Source organism: Elephas maximus, chromosome 7, assembly GCF_024166365.1.
Source record: "Elephas maximus indicus isolate mEleMax1 chromosome 7, mEleMax1 primary haplotype, whole genome shotgun sequence".
Lineage (NCBI taxonomy): Eukaryota > Metazoa > Chordata > Mammalia > Proboscidea > Elephantidae > Elephas > Elephas maximus.
The window spans coordinates 35,304,748-35,328,153 of NC_064825.1; the positions used below are offsets into that span (position 1 = coordinate 35,304,748).

Consider the following 23,406-nt stretch of genomic DNA (forward strand, 5'->3'; position numbering starts at 1 on the left):
TGATGTGAGGTAGAAGTCCAATTTCATTCTTTTGTATGTGAATATCCTGTTGTTCTAGCATCATTTGTTGAAAAAAAAAATTTTTTTTTTCTTCAATGAATTGTTTAAACACCCTGGTCAAAAAGAGACTGTAAATGTGAGGATCAACTTCTGGGCTCTTAATTCTATTCTAGGAGTTGCAACAGTTAAACACTCAACTACTAGCTGAAAGGTTGGTGGTTCAAACTCACCCAGAGGCACCTCAGAAGACAGGCCTGGTGATCTGCTTCCAAAAAGTCACAGCTTTGAAAACTCTACGGAGCAGTTCTACTCTTCGTACACGGGGTCTCTGTCAGAATTGACTCAGATGGTATTAACAGCAATTCTATTCCATCAATCTTAATGTCTGTCTGTATTCCAGTAGCACATTGTCTAGATTACCGTAGCTTTGTAGTAAGTGTTGAAATCAGAAAGTATGAATTCATTGTTTGGGCTATTCTCGGTTCCCTGAATTTCTGTATGAATTTTAGGAATTAGCTCATCAATTTCTGCAAAGAAGTCAGCTGGGGTTCTGATAGACCCCGCATTTAATCTGTAGAATAATTTGGAAAGTGTTTGCATGTTAACAATATTAAGGGTCCCAATTCATAATATGGGATGCCTTTCATTATTTAGGACTTCAACGTTTTGTAGTTACACTTATTTTTATTTTAAAAATAAAAAACATTATTCCCTAGTTCAATCCATGGAAAAGGCCTTAGAAACAATAATCAATCCAGCACCAATGACCACTTTTAACACTCAAACGTGGTCTCTAAAAACCAAATCCATTGTGCAAGGAACCACACATCTAATGAGAAATGGCTGATACCAGGTCTGGGGCAGAAAATGCAGTAAATAAACCTAGAAAATAACAAAAAGCAAGGAAGCTGTCAAAGACTACTGGCTTCAATCTGAACAAACTCCCACTGATGGGACAATTTGAGCATGTATAAGGATAATTATAATGAATATTTAATCTAGTAAAATGCATGATACTAAACGAACTTCGACCTCATTGGTCATTTTGGATGATAGGGAACCATATCAATATTTTGAAAACCAATAAAGAACATTTGGCATGTATCCTGCATTTCCTATATAATCCTATACAAGGTTTAACTGGTGACTTTGCAGTGTGAAAACAGTCAGACTGGAACAAGTTTCCCAGAACTCCCAGTCTTATCTTCCCAGTTAGAATTAGGTCCCATGAGACAGTTTAAATAAAATTTGGAAGGAGAGACTAAAGCAGCACCTGTATTGCTTTTACACATTAAAGGTTGGTATAGTGGCACCAAGTGCTAAATACAGCTCATTCATGTTGTCACATATCCACTGGATTAAGAAGCAGGACCTGCAACTATTCCACCTCATCCTTTATCTGTCCTTCTTTAGCTCCTTGATTCCTGGGACACGTGTGGTTTTACCTCAAAGAAAGTTTTAAAACAAACAAAAACCTACCTAGTTTTTTCAGAAGCACAATACATAGCCAATTTATCAAATCTGGATTTATTCTTTGCCAAGACTATATAAACACAAGGAAAAGGAATTATGGAAGACAATTAGATTAAGGTTTTTTTTTTCCCTGAACCATTGACCTTTGTAGTGTTGGATGCTACTATTTCATGCCTTTCCACATTCCACCAGCTTCCTTCAGTTGCACACTTTCCTCTGTTATTACACACTGTTGGATCTGACTTTCATGTATTTGTTGGAATATGCCCTCTCAAATTATTTGCAGAGCTGCATCACTAAGCTCAATGAATTAATAGCTTTTCCTGACTCAGGTAACCAGGAACTACTAAGTTTCTCTTTAATTAACCAGCTGGCTTTCTTCTCTAACTGGGGAGTTTCTCCAGAAATCAAAATTTCATAAAGCGGAACATTTTAAGCACAATAATAATGTGTTTCCATCAAGAAAAATGTTCCCTCAGCATTTCATGGAAATGAGGACAGAAATAGAGCTTAAATATAATTGATAATACCAACCTATATGAGTTCTTCCTGTTGGACCTCTCATTACCTATACTAGCTTTAACTCTTGGCTTTTTTCTGTCAGGATCCACTGGAATCAACTTAAGTTTCTCAGTATATTTTATTTATATGGGTTGATATTTCATGATTTTTATGCTTTCTTACAGATCCTTCAAAGAAAGAAAAATTGTTTTTAAAAAATAAAATTCATTTTATTTTGCAAAACATGTGGGTGCTCTGGACCCATTTGGGACATTATTGATATCTTTCCTGTATCTTGGAAATCATAAAAAATGAAATGGAACACATAAACATCGATATCCTAGGCATTAGTGAGCTGAAATGGACTGGTACTGGCCATTTTGAATCAGACAATCATATAGTCTCCTATGCTGGGAACGACAACTTGAAAAGGAATGGTGTTGCATTCATCATCAAAAAGAGCATTTCGAGATCTATCCTGAAGTACAATGCTGTCAGTGACGGGATGATATCCATGCGCCTACAAGGAGGACCAGTTAATATGACTATTACTCAAATTTACGCACCAACCACTAAGGCCAAAGATGTAGAAATTGAAGATTTTTATCAGTTGCCACAGCCTGAAATTGGTTGAACGTGCAATCAGGATGCATTGATAAACTACTGGTGATTGGAATGCAAAAGTTGGAAACGAAGAAGGATCGGTAGTTGGAATATGTGGCCTTGGTGATAGAAACAATGCCAGAGATCGGATGATAGAATTTTCAAGACCAACCACTTCTTCATTGCAGATACCTTCTTTCACCAACATAAACGGCGACTATACACATGGACCTCACCAGATGGAACACACAGAAATCAAATTGACTACATCTGTGCAGCGGTGATGGAAAAGCTCAATATCATTAGTCAGAACAAGGTCAGGGGCCGACTCTGGAACAGACCATCAATTGCTTATATGCAAGTTCAAGCTGAAACTAAAGAAAATCAGAGGAAGTCCACGAGAGCCAAAATATGACCTTGAGTATATCCCACCTGAATTTAGAGACCATCTCAAGAATAGATTTGACACATTGAACAATAGTGACCGCAGACCAGACGAGTTGTGGAATGACATCAAGGACATCATCCATGAAGAAAGTAAGTGGTCACTGAAAAGACAGGAAAGAAGGAAAAGACCAAGATGGATGTCAGAGGAGACTCTGAAACTTGCTGTTGAGCATCGAGCAGCTAAAGCAAAAGGAAGACATGATGAAGTAAAAGAACTGAAGATTTCAAAGGGCGGCTCAAGAAGACAAAGTAATATAATGACACATGCAAAGAGCTGGAGATGGAAAACCAAAAGGGAAGAACACGCTCGGCATTTCTCAAGCTGAAAGAACTGAAGAAAAAATACAGGCCTCGAGTTGCAATAGTGAAGGATTCTATGGGGAAAATATTAAGCGAAACAGGAAGCATCAAAAGAAGATGGAAGGAATACAGAGAGTCATTATACCAAAAAGAATTAGTTGATATTCAACCATTTCAAGAGGTAGCATATGATCAGGAACTGATGGTACTAAAGGAAGAAGTCCAAGTTGCCCTGAAGGCATTGGCAGAAAACAAAGCTCCAGGAATTGATGGAGTATCAATTGAGATGTTTCAAGAAACAGATGCAGCACTGGAGGTGCTCACTTGTCTATGCCAAGAAATATGGAAGACAGCTACCTGGCCAACCGACTGGAAGAGATCCATATTTATGCCTATTCCCAAGAAAGGTGATCCAGCCAAATGCGGAAATTGGAGAACAATATCATTAATATCACATACAAGCAAAATTTTGCTGAAGATCATTCAAAAATGGCTGTGGCAGTATATTGACTGGGAACTGCCAGAAATTCAGGCTGGTTTCCGGAGAGGACGTGGAACCAGGGATATCATTGCTGATGTCAGATGGATCCTGGCTGAAAGCAGAGAATACCAGAAGGATGTTTACCTGTGTTTTATTGACTATGCAAAGGCATTCAACTGAGTGGATCATAACAAATTATGGATAACACTGCAAAGAATGGGAATTCCAGAACACTTAATTGTGCTCATGAGGAACCTTTACATGGATCAAGATGCAGTTATTCAGACAGAACAAGGGGATACTGATTGGTTTAAAATCAGGAAAGGCGTGCGTCAGGGTTGTATTCTTTCACCATACCTATTCAATCTGTATGCTGAGCAAATAATCCAAGAAGCTGGACTCTACAAAGAATTATGGGGCATCGGGACTGGAAGAAGACTCATTAACAACCTGCTTTATGCAGATGACACTACCTTGCTTGCTGGAAGCGAAGAGGACTTAAAGGACTTACTAATGAAGATAGAAGACCACAGCCTTCAGTACAGATTGCACCTCAACATAAAGAAAACAAAAATCCTCACAACTGGACCAATATGCAACATCATAAATGGAGAAAAGATTGAAGTTGTCAAGGATTTCATTTTACTTGGATCCACAATCAACACCCACGGCAGCAGCAGTCAAGAAATCAAACGATGCATTGCACTGGGTAAATGTGTTGCAAAGGACCTCTTAAAGTGTTAAAAATCAAAGCTATCACCTTGAAGACTAAGGTGCACCTGACCCAAGCCATAGTATTTTCAATTGCATCATATGCATGTGAAAGCTGGACAATGACTATTGAAGACCGAAGAATTGACACCTTTGAATTGTGGTGTTGGTGAAGAATATTGAATATACACCATGGACTGCCAAAAGAACCAATCTGTCTTGGAAGAATGTATAACCAGAATGCTCCTTAGAGGCAAGGATGGCGAGACTGTGTCTTACATACATTGGACATGTCGTCAGGAGGGATCAGTCCCTGGAGAAGATCATGCTTGGGAAAGTACAGGGTCAGCAGAAAAGAGAAAGACTCTCAAGGAGGTGGATTGACAGTGGCTGCAACAATGCGCTCAAGCGTAACGATTTTAAGAATGGCACAGGACGGGGCAGTGTCTCGTTCCGTTGTGCATGGGGTCGCTGAGTCGGAACCAACTTTACAGCACCTAACAACATATCTTGACACATTTTTTCTTTAATTAAGCTAACATTTCAGCATCACTAATCAATTATTCCAAACTACATTAGAAAAGACTTTATTTCCTCTGCTTCAGGTTAACCTCTCCACGTGTGATTTTGGTCCTTTTTTAGGGTTTTCTGATCTCATTTATCAGTTTCATTCTTGCTACTGTTTTCTTGTCCTCATACCCATAAATGCATGGCAGTGTGTCCTTTGGTACAAAACAATCAACTACTCTCAACCCTATGATCTCAATATACATATCTCCCAACAATTACTCTTCTAGAAAAAGGGGCAACAACTCACTAGATGGACATATTCCCCCTTTCATTCATTTTTCAACCCACTGCATTTGGTGTCTATCTCCTCGCCTCATTTGCCCTAATGATAATATTTGCACTTAAGTTACTAATGGCCTACTTGGAAATCCAATGGCAACAATTTTTTTAAAAACTGTAGACTATTAAAACATTATTCTAATCATCTAGTTCTATATGGTTTTAAGCATATTTATTACAAAAATACTACAGAAGAAATTAAAAAACATTAATGCATAGGATATACAATTTCCAATAGGAATAAGCAACAATATAAAATGTATTTAAGGTTTACTACATGTTAAGTGAGTCCCTGGGTAGTGCCAATGGTTAACATGCTTGGCTGCTAACCAGAAAGTTGGGGATTTGAGTCCACCCAGAGTAATCTCAGAAGAAAAAGGCTTGGTGATGAACTTCCCAAAAATCTGCCATTGAAAACCTTATGGAGTACAGTTCTACTCAGATGTACTCGGGATTGCCATTAGTTGCAGTCTCCTCGAGAGCAACTATTTGTTGTTTTTGGTATATGTTAAGTACTGCTCTAATGGCCTTAAAAACTCGTTGCTGTTGATCCTGACTCATAGCAGCCCTATAGGACTGAGTAGAACTGCCCCATAGGGTTTCCTAGGCTATAATCTCTCCTGTGGAGCAGCTGGTGCATTCGAACCACTGACCTTTCAGTTAGCAGGCAAGCACTTCACCACTGTACCACCAGCACTCCTTACATGTATTAAATTATTTGGTCCTCACTACAACCCTGTGGAGTAGGTATTATTATCCGTGTAATATACATGAGAAAACTAAGGCACAGATTGGATCAGTTACTTATCCAAGGTGCATAATTATGAGCACAGCCCACTTTTAACCTCTACATGATATAGCTTTCTCCAGTTATGAGCACTACAAAAAAAAACGATCACTGCAAAAAAGCATAATTTTATTATTTTCAGCATTTTATCACAATGAAAATAAAATAACACAGCTTTATAAAAATAAATTTTATTAAAAGCAGTAGAATTTGAGCAGGAAGACAGTACAAAGAATGTAAACAATGTAAACATCACTACATTCAGCTCAGCCTGATTGAATGCTGAAAGACAACTCTAAATGCTCTAAGTGCCCCTACTAGCAAGATACATTAAAAGATTCTATTGTATACAGACAAAACTCTTTTAATTTTGATTAGAAAAAAAGTTAATTTATCGAAGTCGATCCCAGCGCCAAATACTGGCATCATCACAAACGGCTATAAGAATGCTGCTGTCCCTGCTAAAACTGGTTTGTCGAATAGCAGCACCGCATTTATGATGAGTTAGTGTCGTGCATCTAGGGAAAAAACAGGCCAACAAGTTAAATACTTCTTAGTATCTAACTTAAACAGTACATGAGAAAATGAACAAGTGTCATAAAGCAAATGGAAAGCATTTAAAATCAGAATACAAGCTTACGATGGATTGATTACTTTTGTGTGTGGCCTTTCTAGCCATGGTCTTGTAACTCTTATCCAGGTGATTGGGTGGGACTCTGTGATAACTGTGGCCCACCACCACCAAGGAAGGAGAGACCCCGGTAACAGGGGACAGCGTGGTGGGCATCCTGGCCCATGGAGAGAGAAAGTAGAATGTGTCTGGGCAGAGGCTAAGGGCCAGGGAGAGGCATGCCTGCAAGCTCGGTTGGGAAGAGGCTGTCTTGATTAAAGAACTGTATCTTGAGTGTTCGTGAGCCTGAATTGTACCAGTTACCTCGCTAATAAACCCCATAATCGTGAATACAGTCTATAAGTTGTGTGTGGACACTGCAATGAGTTATCGAACATAGCAGGAAGTAGAGAGTGCTGTGTGAGGGACGGTTGTTGTCAGAATTAGTAAAGATGGCTGAGAGAGGAGGCTTATCTGACCTCTCCATCATAGCAATCAGTCTTGGGCTCTTGATCTTGGTTCACCTTTCCCCTTGTGAAGTTAGAGGAGGTCAGACAGTGACCCCACACCATTTTTACAAAGCTCAATCTCAAATTTCATAAAAAAAATTTTTTTTTAATTTGGGTATATTTTAAGTCCAAAAGGCACCATATAATTTACATAAAAAGAGAAATAACATCACTGAGTACTTAAAAAAACAATCATTATTAGATTAAAAAATTGTTTTAAGCTCTCTGAAACTAGGAAATGTTAAAACTGCTTTAAGGGTCAATTGTTTCCTATATACTGGCAAAAAAATTTTGGAGAAAAAGAAATTATTAACACGTCTAAATACTTACTTGGCTTTATGAGGATCTTCTACTTCTAAATCCCAAACATAAAGTTTGCCAACCTGATTGCCCAATGCAAGCATCTGTGTGAACATATTTAAAAATACAACAAATTAATCAAATCACCACACTATGAAGCATACAAGCAATTCCAAGACATCTTTTTTTTTTTTCAGGAAAACCTCAGTTCTGGCCTCTAGCTGTACTCTTGATTATCTCTTTGAATCTTACATTCCTGATTTGTAAATAGGATTAAGAATATATACTTACAGAGGTGTCCTGAGTAAATGAGAAGGCCTTTTGCAAATTTATGAAGGACTTTACAACACATACCGTTAGCATGATGCTCTCCCATCTTAAAGAACTGTAGCAAAAGCTACAGAAAGCTCTTACAAAGCTTTCTTACAAAAATAAATACCCAAGTAACTGGTTACCAAAATATCCTAGCACCAAATTTGTTAAAAATTTTTCAGATAATTATTATTTCATCTCTATCTACCACTTTGATTTTTCTCTAAGTTTTTCTAAGAAAAAGCTACCAAAGTAACATGCTAATCACTGGAACATTGTCTTTTTTCCCCTTTTAATAATTTATTGTATTTTTGTTATTGTTGAGAATATATACAGCATAACACATCAAGCTTCTACATGTACAATTTAGTGACACTGATTGCGTTCTTCAAGTTGTGCGACCATTCTTACCCTCCTTTTCCAAGTTGTTTCTCCCCCATTAACATAAACTCACTGCCCCCTAAGTTTCCTATCTGATCTTTGAAGTTGCTGTTGTCAATTTGATCCCACATAGATGAAACATTATGTCATAATAATAGGTGTTAAAGAAAGTAAAACTTGACACCTAATTGCCAATTTCATAAGATAGTTGTGCAGTCACAAAGGTAGAATAAACAGCATCGAAGGGCAAGGTAATCAATATAAAACATCAAAGTAGATTCTTAAAGGAACCAGAGCATGTATACAACAAAAACAAAAACTGCAATGGCCTTTCATAAGTCAAATAATTTAAAAATGTGAAATAATGTTGCTACCTTTTGCCAGAAATCCATAGAAAACCTCATGTACCAAATGTCACACTGGCTGTAATCAAATCGCCCAAGAATAGTCACATTAGACTCACTGGGTTTAATTTTATCTATATCATCTTCCATTTTGCCAGGTTTCCAGCACACAATGGCATTTTCACAAGACTAAAAAAAGAGAAAAGGAAATGTTAATTGTAAAACCGAATTTAAAAATTAAAACCAAAGCTTTTTCTCTATCGTCATTTTTGAATTGGCAGCTCTTAGAACCTGATTAATCCATCTACTAAGTACAGTGATTTATATTCATCTATATTTACAGACTAAATGTCCACATTTGAGGACAAGAAATCTGTTATCAGATTCAGACAATACACAAAAGCATTTCATTGTTTGGAATTTTGGAAGTCACAATTTCTCTTCTAGATCAAACCATATTCAGCTCTAGAAACTTTGGCACTCAGAGACTGGCAGTGTTTTATGGCCAAGGTAAAACTACAAACACACAGTACTGTAATACATGGCCCTTCATGATCTGGCCCTGCTTACTGCACTAGACGCATCTTGCCACACACTCCTGTCCATTCCACCATTAATGTTAACCACATGTGCCTCCCTTTGCCTGGTTAACTAGCTGCTGCTCATCCCTCACCCTCATGCCCGCCACATGGTAAGTACTCAATAGATGTCTCAGGAAAGTTAATTTGTATAAAGGGCCTTAGAGATTAGGTTATTAACAAGGCAAGATAAGGCAATAAAAGCAGCGATTTAATATCAAGACACAGGAAAGGGGATGGGATTGAAATAAAGTGAGAAGTTAGGCTTTCCCTATCCTGTAACATCAAACCTTTGTACATACTTCTAGTTAAACAGCAAGCAGTAAAGACTGTAACAAAAGGACAACTGCACCAACAGTGCCCTATTCCTATTATCATCTATATCAGTGGTTCTCAACATGAAGGGTGCAGGCAGGGCAATTCTGCCCATTAGGAGACATGTAGGAGCCCTGGTGGCACAATGGTTAAGCGCTCAGCTGTCAACTGAAAGGCTGGTGTGGTTCAAACCCACCATCCGCTCCACGGGAGAAAAGACCTGGCGATCTGCTTCTGTAAAGATTACAGCCAAAGAGACCCTATGGGGCAGTTCTGCTCTATCATACAAAGCGTCACTATGAGTTGGAATCGACACACAACAACAACACAGGGGACACGTGGCATCGTATAGTGCGCAGAGGCTGCAGACGCTGCTCAACATCTTTCAATGCACAGAACCCTCACAAGAAAGAATCATCTGGCTCAACCTCTACAGCACCAAGGTTGATAAGCCCTGGTCTAGGTGAACTGCCACCCCGGACTTTTACAGAACACAGCCTCCACTGTCACTAGTGGCAGCCCTGGCTTGCAGACCTGTGGGATTCACTGGCATCTAAGCAGTTTAACAGCAGTGCCACAGGAAAATTAGGGAGGGCACAACATGCTCATGTCAGAACAGTATTCTCCAAGTTTTTTAAGACTACATAAAGTCCCAGTCCTTATACGAATCCTTTGAAACCACCTAATCTAGTGACTCTTAACTAAGAACGGGCAATAGGATCATTCACCTGGGAAGTTTTCTCAAAATACTCATCTGGGCCACAATCCTACTGAATCAATTTCTGAGAGGTACGCAGGAACAGATGAATTGTAAAATTGCTCCTGAAGTGCTTCTTCCTGACTGCACTGGTAAACAAAAAAAAACCTGTTGCCATCCAGTTGATTCCAACTCAGTGACCCTATAGACAGAGTAGACCTGCCCCACAGGATTTCCAAGGAGCAAATGGTAGATTTGAACTGGTGATGTTTTTGGTTAATAGCTGAGCTCTTAACCACTGCACCACCAGGGTGCCGCTGGTAATGTATCCTTAATTAGCAGAGTCCCCTTATGGATAACTATAGCATAAAACCAAAACCAAACCCATTGCGTTGAGTTGATTCTGACTGAGAGTGCCCCTATAGGACAGAGCAGAACTACCCCATAGGGTTTCCAAGGAGTGGCTGGTGATTCAAACTGTCGGCCTTTTGGTTAGCAGCCATAGCTCTTAACCACTGTACCACCAGGGGAGGTAAAATGAATTTGCCCAAGGTAGTAGACAGCTATACTTCAAAATGAAGTTTTTTAAGACTACGTAAAGTCCTAGAGAACTTTTAAAATTACAAAAGCCTAGGCCCTTGTGCCAAATTCAGAATCTCTGAGGGTGAGGTCTAAGAATCTATTTTTACAATATTATCTCGATGTCGATGCAGAGTCAGATTTGAGACCACTGATCTAGTTTAGGCTCCCACCCAAAAATTAGAAATTCTTCCCAGTGGTCTGATTAAGCTCTAAGAGCAGAAATTTTAATGCTGCTGGCTTTTTACTTCAGCTTCCAGAATGACGCAGTGAATGTACTTTTGTCTATTCTTCCAGCCAAGTACACCTCAATCAAAAATCTGTTGCCGTCGAGTCCATTCCGACTCATAGCGACCCTGTAGGACAGAGCAGAACTTTCCCATACGGTTTCCAAGGAGCGCCTGGTGGATTCAAACTGTCAACCTTTTGGTTTGCAGCCATAGCTCTTAATCACTATGCCACCAGGGTTTCTCAAGTATACCTACTCCTTACTGAGTATCTCGTTATCCAACATTTTGCATTTATGACAACAGTAAAAAATTCTACTACCCGACTATTTTGCGCAATAATGGCAAACGTTTGGTAGTAATGAATGCCAAGGTGTGAGGTGAGAGTAACGCTGACTGTGAGGGTTAAGATTAAGTGTCAACCTGGCTGGGCCATGATTCTCAATGGTTTCGCAGTTACATAATAATGTAATCATCCTCTATTTTCACATAACGACCTGGTCTTTGGAATCGAACCATGCCTACAAGTGAGGAGTGAGTATAAGCTAAAACCTCTGGACATTAAAAAAAATAATAAGAGGACTCTGAAAGGTGGAGAGAAGACAAACAGGTTAGGAATCTTGACACCTGCAGAATACGGTGGTAACTTCCATGGGTTTTCTTCTGCCTCCTGTACCCCAGACTACATGCTAGAGAAATGCTAACCAGAGTGGACAAAAAAAAAAACACTCCCAAAAGACTTGCTTTCTCTGACCAAAAGACCAAGCAAGTGGCAGCCTGAAAGACAGAAAACTTTTAGAAAGTAAGTTCTCTACTCCAACTGAACACCACAAAAAAATTGTGGACCCCCCCAAAAACCAGCAAAGGCCCTGTAGGGAACCCTCCCCAGGAGTAACTAAATGTCTCAAGTATCTGCCCCCTGACATGCATCCTGTGGTAAAGAGGTGACCCTTCTCCTCTCTGGCTGGAGTGGTATCAGAGGAGGCCTAGTGAAGAGAACATTCAAAACCATCCCCTCACTGGCCACCCAGAGTGTCAGCAGAAACCATTTGGGGAGCAGTAATGAGGCATCCCTGCTCGCAGCTAAGGTAGTATCAACTGAGGCCTAGTGGTAGCCTGAATTCCCTCCCCACCCAGCAGTAAGAAGGTACCATCCCCAAGTAAACCTAGGCCAAGTAGGGAAAATGGACTTCCATTAACAAGCATGAGGCAGTGCTCCCCTTTCCCAGCTGGAAAGATGTCAGAAGAAGCCTGCTATAAGAGAAGATCTGAGTAAGATCCAGAATCTCATAACATAATATTCAAAATATCCAGGTCTCAACCTAAAATCACTTGTCATGCAAAGAATCGGGAAAATCTCAATTTAACAGAAAAAACAAATGCCAACACTGAGATGACATAGATGTTAAAACTCTCTGACAGATTTCAAACTAGCCATCATAAAAATGCTTCAAAAAGCAATTATGAACATGCTTAAAACAATAAAAGTCTCAGAAAAAAAATTAACGATATGAAGAATCAAATGTAAATTTTAGAACAAAAAAATAATAACCAAAATGAAAAAACTGAGCAGATGGCTTAAAAATAGAAGAGGAGAGAGAAAAGAATAAATAAATATAGAACAAAAGATATTACTCAGTCTGAACCAAAAAAAAAAAAGGGGGGTAGGGAGGGCAGTCTCAAAGACCAAACAAAAAATCTGATATTTATTGTCACTGGATTCCAGAGAGAGAAGAGGGCAGTGCTAAAAAGAATTCAAATAATGGTGAAAAGTTCCCAAATTTGGGAAATACTATGTCTCAAAAGACATAAACCTACAGATTCTCAAGAAGGCGAGTGAATCCCAAACAAGATAAATCCAAAGAAACCACCTCAAGACACATCATAGTCAAACTTCTCAAAGCTAAAGACAGAAACAAAATCTTGAAAGCAACAAGACAAAAAGAACACGTTACCTGGAAGGGAAAAAAAAAATTCCAGTGACAGTGGATTTCTCACCAGAAACCATGGCTGGCAGAATAAAGTGGCACAATGTTTTTCAAGTGTTGGAAGAAAAGAACTGTCAACTGAGAATCCTACAGTCAATGAAAATATCCTTCAGGAATGAAAGGGAAATCAAGATATTCTCAGATGAAGAAAAACTAAGGTAATTTTTCACTAGCAGGCCTACTTAAAAGAATGGTTAAACGAAATGATATAGGAAGGAATCTTGAAATATCAGGAGGGAAAAGGAGCAATGGAAAAAGCACAATGAGTAAATAAAATACTCTCCTCCTCTTGAGTCTAAGTTATGTTTGGTGGCCGAAGCAAAAATTGTAACGCTGACGTGGTTCCCAAGTGTAAAGAAAATATTTAAGAAAACTACATTATAAATGACAGAGAGTAAAGCAACACAAAAGGAAGTAAGGTTTCTGTACTTCACTTGAACTAGTAAAATGTTGACACCAGTGGACTGTGGTAAGTTATGCATGTGCATATGTAATGTAATGCCTAGAGCAACCACCAAAAAAGCTATACAGAGGAATACACTAAATACTACTACAGATAAATCAAAATGGAATTCTAAAAATATGTTCAAGTAACCTACAGGAAGGTGGGGGGGGGGACAAAAAATAAAATGCCAGACTTAATATAATTATAGATACGTTAAGGCTTAAACATAAATGGTCTAAATACATTAACTAAAAGGCAGATCGTCAGACTGAATAAAAATATATGACAAATATATGCCATCGACAAGAAACTCACCTCAACTATGATATACATAGAGCGAAAGTAAAAAGATAGAAAGGATACAGCATGTAAGCATTAAAGAATGCAGGAATGGCTACATTAGTATCAGATAAAGAAGACTTCAAAGCAAAGAAAATTACCAGGGACAAGAAAAGAGCATCACAAAATCATAGAAGACCCAAGCCACCAAGACAGCAATACCAAATGCATATGCATCAAACAACAGAACTGCAAAACATGACAGAACTGAAAAAAGAGACAAATCCACAATTATAATTGGAAACTTCAACACCTCTCTCTCAACAATAAACGAGTAGACAGAATATCAACAAGGATGTAGAAGAACTCAACAACACCATCAACCAACAGGATCTAATTGACACAGAACATTCTACCCAACAGTAGAATACATATTCTTTTCAAGCTCTATGGAACATATACCAAAATAGGGCCATGAAACAACTCCCAAAAAATTTAAAACAACAAACCATACAGAGTGTATTCTCTGATCACAATGCAGTCAAACTAGGGATCAATTACAGAATGATAACAGGAAAATTTCCTAACATCTAGAAACTAAACAATACATTTCACATTTAAATTGTAGGATGCACATAAAGCAGTGGTAACAAAAAAATTTATAAAGCCAAATGCTTACAATAGAAATGAAGAAAAGTCTCAAAACAATCATCTAAACTTCCATATTAAGAAACTGGTAAAATTAGTATAAATAAATAAATGAACAAAATAAAGCCAAGCCAAACAGAAGGCGAGAAATAATAAAGAGGAGAAATCTATAAAATTGAAAACAAAAAAAAAAAAGACACAAAAAGCTAATTATTTGAAAAGACCAATAAAATTGACAAACTGACAACAAAAAGGAAACAAAAATTACCAATTTCAATGAGAAAAGAGCACTACAGACTGTGCAGATATTAAAAGGCTAATAAAAGCACACTGTTTTTTTACCGACAACTCTCTACACATAGATTTGACACTAGATGAAATGGACCAATTCACTGACTAAGAGAAACTACCACAACTCATCCGATATGAAATAGTTAACTTGAAGAACCCAATCATTACTAAGAAAATTGAACTTGCATTTTGAAATCTCCCTACAACTTCCAGGCCCAGTTGTTTTCACTTTGAGAATTCTATTAACCACTTAGATAAGAACTTAACATCAATTCTACACAATGTCTTCCATAAAACAGGAGATGAAACACTTCCCAATTCATTGTGTAAAGCCAGTATTAACCTGACACCAAAACCTGACAAAGACAGTAGTGCAAAAGAAAACTTCAGACCAATATCCCTCATGAATATAGACACAAAAATCCTTAACAAAATATCAGCAAGTAGGATTCAGCAACATATAAAAAAAATTATACACCATGGCCAAGAGTGTTTATTCCAGGGATGCAAGGCTGGATCAATCTTTAAAAATCAATCAACGTAATCCATTACATTATACTAACAGGCTAAAGAAAAACAGTCACACGATCATACTGACACAGAAAAAGCATCTGACAAGATCCAACACCCATTCACGATAAAAACTCTCAGAAAACTCATAGTAGAGGAAACAGCCCTCAGCTTAATATAGAACACCTACAAAAAACATACAGCTAATATGCTTACCGTATTTTTATGCAAATAATATGCACCTCCTGTGTTTGTTTGCTGGAAGTGCCCTCTACCGGCGAGGCACCCTCACAAGCGCTGCCATGCGAATCCTCTTCCACATGTTGCTGTAAAAAACAAAATCAGCACAGCACGCTTACGAAAATACCTTGTGGTAGGAGGGTGCAGCTGGCAAACACAGAAGGTGCACATTATCTGCGTAAAACATGGTAATGGTGAAAGACTTGATGTTTTCCCTTTAATACTGGTAACATGTAAAGGATGTTTGGTTTCACCACTGCTGTTCAACATAGGTACTGAAGTTTACCAGAAAGAAAAAGAAATAAAAGGCATAGAGTTCAGAAAGGAAAAAATAAAACTGTCTCTATTTGCAGATGAAACGATGGTCTATGTAGAAAAACCCAATGAATCTACAAAAAGAAAAAAAAAAGGCCTCCTAGGACTAATAAGCAGTTCAGTTATATTGCAGAATTCAAGATCAACATACAAAAATCAACTGTATTTCTATATAGTAGCAATAAACATGTGGAAACAAAAATACAATACCTCCATCATTAAAAAAAAAAAAAACTTAGGTGTACATCTAACAAAACATGTACAGTTGTAGTATGCTGAAAACAACAAAATGCTAATGAAAGAAATCAAAGATCTAAATAAATGAGAGACATACCATGTTCATGGACTGGAAGACTCAACATAGTAAAGATGTTAATTCTCCCCCATTATGATATATACGTTTAACAAAATTCCAATCAAAACGCCAACAAGATTTTTTATAAATACAGAGAAAACTGTTCTAAAATTCATATGGAAAGGCAAAGTAACTGGTTAAACAATTTTGGGGAAAAAAAAATAAAGTAGGAGAAATTATTCTACCTGATCTGAAGTCTTATTATAGAATACAGTAATAAAGACTGTGTAATACTGGTGGAGGGATAAACATAGATCAATGAAATGGAATAGAAAACCCAGAAATAGTCCCACACAACTATGGCCAATAAACTTTGACAGAGGTGCAAAAGCAACTAAATGGAGGAAAGGATATTCTTTAAACAAATGGTGTTGGAGCAACTGGATATCTATAGGTAAAAAAAGAACCTCCACCTAAACCTCATATCTTACACAGAAGTTAAAATGGATCATACATTTAAATGTAAAACATTGTAACACTGCACTTTTTTAGAGGAAAACAGTAAAAAGTCTTTAGGATCTAGGGCTTGGTAAAGAGTTCTTAGAAATGACACCAAAAGTACCAACCATAGAGTATTTAAAAAAAAAAAAAAAAACTGATAAATTAGACTTCATCAAAATTTAAGTTTTGCTCTGTGAAAGACCCTGTTAAGAAGATGAAAAGACAAACCACATATCTGACATACCCAAAACCCAGTGCCGTCGAGTCAATTCCGACTCATAGCGACCCTATAGGACAGAGTAGAACTGCCCCAAAGAATTTCCAAGGAGCTCAGATTTAGAATATCTTAAGAACTCTGAAACTCAAAAGTAAAAAAAAACTAATCAAATTACAAAACGAGTAAAAGATATGAAGCGACATTACTGAAAAGGAAATACAGACAGCAAATAAGCACACAAAAAGATGTTCGACATCACTAGCCATCAGGCAAATGCAAATTAAGACCACGATGAGATAACACTACACACCTATCAGAACAGCTAAAATAAAAAATAGTGACAATACCAAATTCCAGCGAAGCTTCCCAGAAACTGGGATCTCTCATACATTTCTGGTGGGAATGTAAAATGGCACGGCCCCTCTCGAAAATAGTTTGGCAGTTTCTTAAAAAACTAAACAAACTTAACTATACCAAAACCAAACCAAACCCGGTGCCATCGAGTCGATCCCGACTCATAGCAATCCTATAGGACAGAGTAGAACTGCCCCATAGGGTTTCCAAGAATTGGCTGGTGGATTCCAACTGCCAACCTTTTGGTTAGCAGCTGAGCTCTTAACCGCTGTGCCACCAGGACATATGACCCAACAACTGCACTCCTAGGCATTTATCTCAGAGTAATGAAAATTTATATCCACACAAAAATCTGTAAACCACTTTCACAGCAACTTTATTTGTAACAGTCCAAAATTGTAAACAACCAAAATGTCCTACAACAGACAAACGCTAACCAACTGTGATACAGCCACACCATGGAGTACTACTCAGCAATAAGGGAGAACTACCGATACACACAACTTGAATGTTATCTCAAGAGCATTATGCTGAGTGAAAGATGCCAGTCCCAAAAGACCCCATATTGTATGACTCCATTTATATAACATTACGGAAATGACAAGCTTCATGTGATAAAATGACAGAGGACTATACACACATTGTAACAATGTTAATTTCCTGGATTTGAGCACCGGGAGAAGCTGGGTGAAGGGCAACTGGGACCTCCCTGCACTACCTTTAAACTTCCTGTGAATCTATTATTATTTCAAGATCAGAAGTTTTAAAAAAAAGTAAAAATGTACAAAGAAAAAAAAAAAAACACTAGGCTCTGCCCAAGAAAACACGAAATGTCCTGAAATTTACACCAAGAAACTGTTTAACTATCTCTCCAATTTGACAATCCAAAGTGTTCAGATGGCATCACACATAATCTTTCTAAATAATCAGGAAAAAATATATATATATTTCCATCAATATGTTAGAGCATGAGTTGGCAAATTACAGCTTGCGAGCCAACACCAGCCGTCTTCTTTTGTAAACAAAATTTTACTGAAATGCACAAAAACATACCCAAAAAAAAACCCTACTGGCTTTTAATATGGTTAATTTACAACATCAGATATCAGACTACAATGTCAGCACATGTAATAAGAGCATGAAAACCAAACCCACTGCTGTTGAGTCGAGTCTGACTCACAGCAATTCTATAGGACAGGGCAGAACCGCCCCACAGGGTTTTCAAGGAGCAGCTGATGGATTCGAACTGACGACCTTAGGTTAGCGGCTGTAGCTCTTAACCACTGCGCCACCGTGGCTCCAAGCAACACCCCCCCCCCCCCCCAAAAACAGATGCTATCAAGTTAATTCTGACTCATCGCAACGCCTGTGTGTCAGAGGAGAGCTGGGCTCCCCAGGGTTTTCTGATTTCTGGACAGCAGACCACCAGGGCTTTCCTGTAAGGCGCCTTTGGATACAACTGAGCCTCAAACCTTTCAGTGAGCAGCCGAGTGCATCAACATTCGAACCACCCAGGGTCTCCTATCGGAGCATAAGGAACGGTAGTAAGTCACTGGGATGTTTTATGTGTAAAACAAGTTTCTAAATTTATCAAAATATCAGGACTTGCTGGGGGGGGGAGCAACTTCCTATCTGCTATTTAACCACTTGCATTAAAAACCTAACTCCCTACAAAGTTCCAACACACACACACACACACATACACACACACAATGGAAATACAGCTTAACAGCAGTTACTATACCTTGGAAAGTATCAAATCGCCTAACCATCGCACACAATCGACATAATTCCTATGTATGTCTCTGGTAGAAAAGTCAGGAAAGTGAATTTTCTGAGAAATAAATGGCCTGAAGAAAGAATGAAAATGTCAGAACTCAAGTACAGCAGAACCACTAATTTTCATTTTTAGACTTATAAAACTTTGAAAAAATAAAATAGATGACTATTAATTTCTGTTTTCCTACATAATGAATACCTTCTTATTTGTTCACTGGGAGCTGAAGTCTCATTCCATTTCTGTTTCGTATTTTTTCCCGATTACTGGCTCTCACATTCAATTTTGTTTTTGTCTTATGAATTTTCATTTATAAAAATTGCCAACTTCCTGCCTGTTACTATACATAAACCCAAATTAATCACTTCAATTCTAGCTATCCTAACCAATGATAAGCAAAGACACTTGATTGCAGCAGAGAACGTTTCTCATAGAAAATAATACTAAGACATCTAATCAATCCTTTAAAACTACTCATTAATGGTCTATGAATATAAACATAACTAGAATATTTTAAATGACAGTCATCTTCCTAAGAACAATGAGACATCATTCCGAAGGTTAGAGGAGAGATAATTTCTGAAAATGACAACAGAAGTCTGACATTTATTAGCTCAGACTTTTCCCAAGTAACTACTGCATTTGTTGTTGTCAGGCGCTGCTGAGCTGCTTCCAACTCATGGCAACCCCATGTGACAAAGCAGATCTGCCTCACAGGGTTTCCTAGGCTGTCATCTTTACAGGATCCTATCACTAGAACCAAATTTTTTTTTCCAAGATATTTGTGAGAAAACAAGCTGCCACCAATTCTGGAGTTGGCTAATTAGTAATAAATCTAACATTTCTCATCAAATAAGTGACTCACTTTTTAATATTGAAATAACTGTAGAACTATGATATGACATGAATTATATAGCCGTGTCTTAGGCACCTGATATGTATGTACCCTTCCCACATATATAAAAATGATGTTGGGCCGAATGATCTCAAACAACTTTTTCAATTCAAATTCTGGGATCTTTTGTTTGTAAAACATTCAAATATTATTATTGATCTAAAATTTTAACTCTGCTTTAATTATGTTAATTGCTTTTTAGCCAAGTACATATTATAACCTTATGGCTAAACCCTGTTCAAGGAGAAAATGTAATTTCCTGTAAACTATGAAAGATGTGTATTTACTCCAAAGCTCTAGAAAAAAAAATGAAACAATAATTTTAATATGTTAGCCTGTTGGAATCGACTCGACGGCATTGAGTTTTTTTTTTTTTTTTGGCCTGTTTTAAAATAGAAATTTAAAAGTTATACTAATTTTTAGAGGCCACTGAGATCTAATGAATGTTAGTGCACTGAAATATTTACTGATGCTTATAAATTTAACTAAGAATCTGTTAACAATCTGGCTTGATAATCAGAAAATAAACTCTAGCTCTTTGCCAAAACAAAATACAAAATTAACATACACAGACATATGACATTTAATAGTGAAAGTGATGATAGCCTGGTAAGGTTCTGAAAAGATAGAGGGCAAAAAATATTATAAAAATGACAAAATTCCCCAACCCATATAATACCATGGAGCAAAGCTCTTCTTTTGAATTTTCTTTATTAGTTAATGAAGTGACTATCATTTAAAGGAAAAGCATATATTATGAATTAAAGAACCCCACTTTAAGTTGATTGGAAATTTCTACATTTATAGTTTAAAAGGCCAAGTATATACACACCTAATAAAAAGGTAAAATATGCTAATAAATTAAGATGAAAACTCAATTTAAAAGAGATTTAAATGACTGAACCACAAACATATTACATTAAAAATAAAGAACTTCCTTTTTAAATAGATTCGTTTCATGTTACGGTAGGAACCCTGGTGGCACAATGGTTAAGAACTTGGCTGCTAACCAAAAGGTCAGCAGTTTGACTCCACCAGCTGCTCTCTGGAAACCCTATGGGGGCAGTTCTACTCTGTCCTATAGAGTTGCTGTGAGTCAGAATCGACTCAATGGCACATAACAACATGTTATGGGGACTAAATCTCGACGGCCATTGAAAGCGGCTTCTAAACTTAGTGTTGGAGGCTTATAGAACAATTTTGGAAGAAAGGAAAATACACCTATCCAACAGTGTATGAGAGGAAATTGTTTTAAATACCACGACTGTTACCTGTTAGTTTTATTTGGGTTATAATCATAGGATTCCTTGATTGCATTCATCATTCTCTTTGAATTAATCCTCCAAAGTTTAAGAGAGTGATCCATACCACAGGACATTATTTTTTCACCCAAAAGGTCATAATCCTGTATATAAAATAAAAATTTAAAATAAGTATATAAATTACAGTCCCAAATAACTATATCCAATTTTTACCTGATGTAAAATAGTCAAAACTATATTTAAACCACAATACTAACTACATTTTAGATTCCATCTATGTGGGCCATAAATCAGATTGTGTACTACTTCCAAGATGTAAGGTTTTCCCTTCAGCCAAAGATCAGACAGGTCTATAGCACCAACAATTACACACATAAGGGACGTGCTTCATGGTTCCATCATGTATACAAGACTAATGGGCACACCAGCCCAAAAGCAAAGACGAGAAGGCAAGAAGGGACAGGAAAACTGTATGAATGGAAAAAGGGAACCTGGGGTGGAGAAGAAGAGAGTTTTGACACATCTCCGGGCTGGCAACCAGTGTCACAAAACAATTTGTGTATTAACTGTTTAATGAGAAACTAATCTGCTACGTAACCTTTCACCTAAATCACAATCTAAACAACAACAAAAAAGTAAAGTTTTGAATCATTTGTATCTAGGTTCACCACCACCAAACAACATGAGCTTTTACAATATGGAAGCCAAGAAAATAAATTATTTTTAATTAATTAGTTTTATCTATTATATTATTTTTAAATATTTTGTATCATTTTGAAGGTAAATGGAATACTGATGTAAAATAATTTTTTTATGACACAAGAACCTGAAATTACATTGTTTCATATGCTGACTGTAACTCTTACTAACTTTATACAGGTAAAACCCAAAAAAATTATCTGAGGTTATGGTTCAAACAATCACCCTTGACTAAAATGTAAGAAGCCAATGAATGATCCTCTAACAAGAAAAGCTGGCCTCTTTAATCAGGTACTTTAAATTGTATTTCCTATTAAAACTCTAAAAATACTACAAAATCATCAAAATGACAAACATAACTATCAACTATGCCTTGTCTAACTCTGATAAAGCAGTGAAATCATTGTGTGTGTGAAACTGCAATGAGTCCTTAAACAATTTTTATCTGTACTTCTAAGTTAAAACATTTCCAAGAGTGACAGTGGTTTTAGAGTTCATTTTAAAAACGAATAAAGAAAAAACATCAAATAAACAAAATCACATATTTTAATATTCTTATTTGAAATATTTTTTAATAGGTACCTAAGAGACGATCTATTATAACCACCTTGCTTCATAAAGACACAGAGGCTCAGAGATGTTAAAACATCACATCCTTAAACAAAAAAAGAGGATTTCTTAAACAAAACATTAACAACCCAGAATTCTAAAAATGAAGTTGTCATTTCTCTTTGGCAGAGAAATGTAAAGTGATCAAAATCATAAAATTTTGTTCAATGACAGCTATTTAGCACAAGGCACATAATGGGTTAATGAATATCTCACATATTGTATCACTCTTTCTAGCAGTTACCTCCTGTAATACAGAAGCACACAATGTTTCCTGCTCTCATGTAAAGAAATAACATTGGAGGGCTCTATTTAAGGGAGATATTTTTCATTACTAACCTAGATATTTTGTGTTAATCCAACCTTCGGGATTAATAATGGACACTATTTTATAAGAGCCTAGAAGCTTTTTTAGAAGCTTAGATGTTGACTGAATTCACACAAGTCTGGTTGCTGCTACTTCTCCTAATTACTCAGGACTGCCAACAGACAAGACATCCATAAAAGTCAGTAATTCTAATTTTGGAGTTCTTGATAAAGGATGGTAGGTTTGGCTCCTGTACACATAAAGGCAGGTGTAGAATACTACTTTAACTTTCAGAAGATTCAAGTTGATAAGGTATTATAAGGTAGGTATGATTCTCACAAAGGCATACAAACCCCAACCATAGGAATATTCAGTACCTCCAATTAAAATGCTACATGCTTCTTTTGTTGTGTGTATTCTAAGAACAACAAAAAATAATAATAAAAAGTTTTTAAAGGAAAACTATAAAATAATGATTTTTTACAAGCAAAAAAAACATAAAGTACACACACAGCACACTCATTTATATAATAATTAAAATCTGTTGTTACCTGAGCAGGAAGCAAAACAACCAAATGAATAAATTCAGCCATCGGCTTGTTAGTTACAGAGAATTATATGGCAACAATTTTGCTTTATTTTGACCTGATTTTCCTCCAAATAAAATTTGTTTCTGATCTTTTCAAGGCAATTTTCCATACAAAAGCCTCAAAATAAATAAATGCTAAACAAACAAAAACCAAGCCCGTTATCATCAAGTCGATTCCTAC

At 37.0% G+C, this 23,406-nt stretch overlaps 1 protein-coding gene across 1 annotated transcript in view; it reads right to left on the bottom strand.

The window, feature by feature from the left end:
• Positions 1–6,329: 6,329 nt before the first annotated feature.
• The window catches only part of EED (embryonic ectoderm development), a 40,781-nt gene continuing 23,704 nt past the window's right edge, over positions 6,330–23,406 (bottom strand). Inside the window, exons 8-12 of the mRNA XM_049889607.1 lie at positions 21,031–21,164; positions 18,832–18,937; positions 8,639–8,797; positions 7,602–7,675; positions 6,330–6,670 (exon numbers count right to left, since the gene is read on the bottom strand). Of these exons, the coding sequence (XP_049745564.1) occupies positions 6,544–6,670; positions 7,602–7,675; positions 8,639–8,797; positions 18,832–18,937; positions 21,031–21,164 (600 nt within the window). The 3' untranslated portion in view covers positions 6,330–6,543. The remainder of the gene's footprint in view (positions 6,671–7,601; positions 7,676–8,638; positions 8,798–18,831; positions 18,938–21,030; positions 21,165–23,406) is intronic.